The sequence below is a fragment of the Odontomachus brunneus genome, unplaced genomic scaffold (genome assembly GCF_010583005.1).
Source record: "Odontomachus brunneus isolate Ranch 3 - 2012 unplaced genomic scaffold, Obru_v1 Obru_scaffold_075, whole genome shotgun sequence".
Taxonomy (NCBI): Eukaryota; Metazoa; Arthropoda; class Insecta; order Hymenoptera; family Formicidae; genus Odontomachus; species Odontomachus brunneus.
Genome location: NW_022639525.1, coordinates 880,739 through 883,916, shown reverse-complemented (window position 1 = coordinate 883,916; position 3,178 = coordinate 880,739). Strand labels below are relative to the sequence as shown.

The 3,178-nt window shown below is 30.9% G+C and overlaps 1 protein-coding gene across 1 annotated transcript; it reads left to right on the top strand.

The window, feature by feature from the left end:
- Positions 1–7: 7 nt before the first annotated feature.
- On the top strand, positions 8–1,234 carry LOC116847204. Its single transcript, XM_032821950.1, has 3 exons — positions 8–293; positions 382–591; positions 765–1,234. The coding sequence occupies exons 1-3, from the start codon at positions 235–237 to the stop codon at positions 1,099–1,101; spliced, it is 606 nt and encodes a 201-aa protein (XP_032677841.1). The 5' UTR covers positions 8–234; the 3' UTR covers positions 1,102–1,234.
- Positions 1,235–3,178: the final 1,944 nt, after the last annotated feature.

Sequence of the window (3,178 nt, the reverse complement as noted above, 5' to 3'; positions counted from 1 at the left end):
AAAAAAAAACAAAGACAAGAAGAAACAAGTAGTGGAAGTGGATTATCAAAAAGAAAAGCTTTTGAATTTTTCAAGAATATGTCATTTTTGGAACCATTTGTGAAGAGAAGAAGGTATAATAAAAATTAAATTGTTAAGAAATTAGAATAATAAAGGTATCTTTTTTGTGTATTCTTAAAATTCTTTGTACGATAAAAGCAATTTTTAGACATTACTTTTTTTCCTTTTAGAACGATGACCAATGTGTTTAGTAACAGCTCATCTTCATTGCCAAAACAGTACACTCTTCAGAAGTATATAAGACATAAATATAATATTCATATAAAATTAAGAACACTTTTATATACAAATCACTAATGAAATCTCTATTGTCTATTCCAGAAACTTTAGTTCTAACAACGAAAAAGAAAATAATTTTTCTTTGGCAAATGCGATTACGTTCATTGAACAGAATTCTTCCAAAAATATAAAATCACCAGAACAAAATCGATATAAAACAAGCAGCGACAATGAAGTCAATGTATCTTCTACGAAAGCAGCTACTGCGATTGGACAATCTTTTACAGATGTCAAAAATTCAGCACATTTAAAGTAAATATTTTCACAAGCATTCGTTCGTTCGTAGGATTTCTTACTTTGAGAATTGAATTAGTTTTCATTGAAAGCTGTATTTTATATCTGTTCAATGTATATGTATATGTATATATTTGTAGATTTTAGATATTCATAGATTTTCTGTATAATAAAAATAATTATTGTTTCAGAGACTCATCTGCACATTTTTATTCCAAAGTATCAAACGACGATGCTTCTTCGATGTCAGCGTTAAGTGCCTGCGATTATGCGCGGAAGAAAGATTTGAATAGTAAATCAAAAGGAAAATCGCAGCCAGATGTTCTACAAAATGCAATTTGCAAAATTACATCTTTACTAGAAAATAAATACTCTTCAAATGTTTCGACTGCCTCGTTATCTCTAAAACCAGAAATAGAGGAAGATGTAGCTTTTTGTCAACTTATACTTTCTTCACTTGTAAAGATGCAGCAATGTGAAAACGTGGAAAAAAAGAAGAAAATATTGCGTATTATATATGATGTATAGAATAATCAAAGTTTTTAAAAGACTGACACAACTTTGAAAAATGCAATTTTCTGGCAATATATTTTTTTATTTAATTTTGTTTTGTTTAGTTTTAATTTAATAATATAAAAATTGAAGCAGTTGAATAGTATTTGTTTTATAATAAAATGTATTAGCATTAATGATTTAAGTTTTGTTTTGTTTAAAGTATAAAATAATATAAAATGTATCAGTATAAATGATATACAATTATATTTTGTTCAGAGTTTAAATATAATAATACAATATATTAGCATAAATATCAAGTTTTGTTTTGTTAAAAATAAAATGTATGTACATTTAATAAGTAAAATATAATGTAATTTGTATTAAAGTATCTTATGGATCATCATGATGCAGCCCTCTTCTAACATATTGATATTGCCATGGAACTTCACCTTGTGGTGTTAAAAAATAATCAGCCAATTTATCTCTTTGTTTATATGCAACTGTAGTTGCATGATGCATTGAAGTAGGAGGTATGTCTCTGAACGCATTTTGTAGCGTCATTCCATCATACTTCCGCATGTAAGGAGAAATAAAGATAGAATGACGCTTTTAAGAAATTATTTTAAATTTTAGCTTGCATCATCTCCGTCTATTCCTCTCCCTAAAAAGCTTTCCCACTACTTTAATATTTTCCCAATCAATATAACAATAAGGATAGACGTTTCTTTCTCCATCTCACATTTCCACCAATTAGAATTCTTAAAGTTCTCTCTACTTCTCATTACACATCACTAGTTACAAACCTCATCTCACTTTCGCTACTCCTAACGAATTTAGTAATAGTTTAACTGCAAAATAGAGCTTACATTCCAAATTTACCAGATTCTTGCTGATCTCTTCGACATTCACTTAAAGAAACTTTCGGCAACGCGAAAATTAAAAAATCTAAAACTTTATATAATTATAGACTAGTAGGCTCTAATAACGAAACAATTTATTTTTGGTGCTGAAAAGCGATTTTAGGGGTAAAAACAACCCCCTATAAAAACCCTATATAATATAATAATTATATTATTTTTATATCGCGTAAACTTTTTGCGTCAATTATTTTTTACTTTAATATCAGTGTGCTATTTGATCTTTGTTAAATATTACGCCATAATATTTATCAAAATGTTATCTTCCTTTTAATATAAAAGTCGTACGCTTCTGCATTTCATTCATAGTCTGACGTTATTTGAACAATTATTGTTCGATTTAAATGTCCCGTACCTTCATTCAGAATACATTTCATAAAATTTATCATTCATCCGACAGAATTTCGAAATAATTAAGTAAACAAGAAGAGTTCAAACTTCGAGTCATATCACCTCACGAAAATTGTATAAACGTAATTCTGAATCACGTCGGTCACAGCGCGCATGACCATGAATCACCGAAATCATCTCCTCTCATGCAACCCATTCAAAGGTTCTCGAATTTTTCCATAATTTTCTCCAATCCGAAATAACTATCCTCATTTCTAACACGTCATCTCCATCGAATCCGATAATAGTTATCCCCGAACTTCCTAATTTCCAAACCTAGTCGATCCCTATAAAAATCTCAACCCGCGGCTCTTCGGGCTGAATTTTGCTAAATTTTCTGAATTTTCCAATTTTCGATTTTCATTTGATTCTCTGCTAATTTCTCTGTTTGGTCTTCACTTGAGTCTGAGTTTTCCTATTTTCCGAATCGAACGGTCTATTCACGTCGACAATTCGTTATCCATTACTAGTGGAGACCAATCTCGACCAACGAGATCGAAATACCTCACAGCAAAGGGCGAGACCAGTTAGAGGCCATTTTATCCAGCACACGCATTCCTGTGCGGGAAGCTCTTCGAAGAACGATACGGACACTTTACCCCCCTTTTTCACCCACCTTCTGCCATCTTCACCCAACCAAGTCACTTTGCCATCATATCCACCTTCTCCTCCATCTTCTCCCCCATATTATTAGAGAATACGGTTTTCACAGCGATGACTTATTTTGATAGAAGAATAGTGTTATACGTTTGAAATTTTTCTTTCGCATATTTCAATTCTCACCCGTCTGTCACATGAAAAAC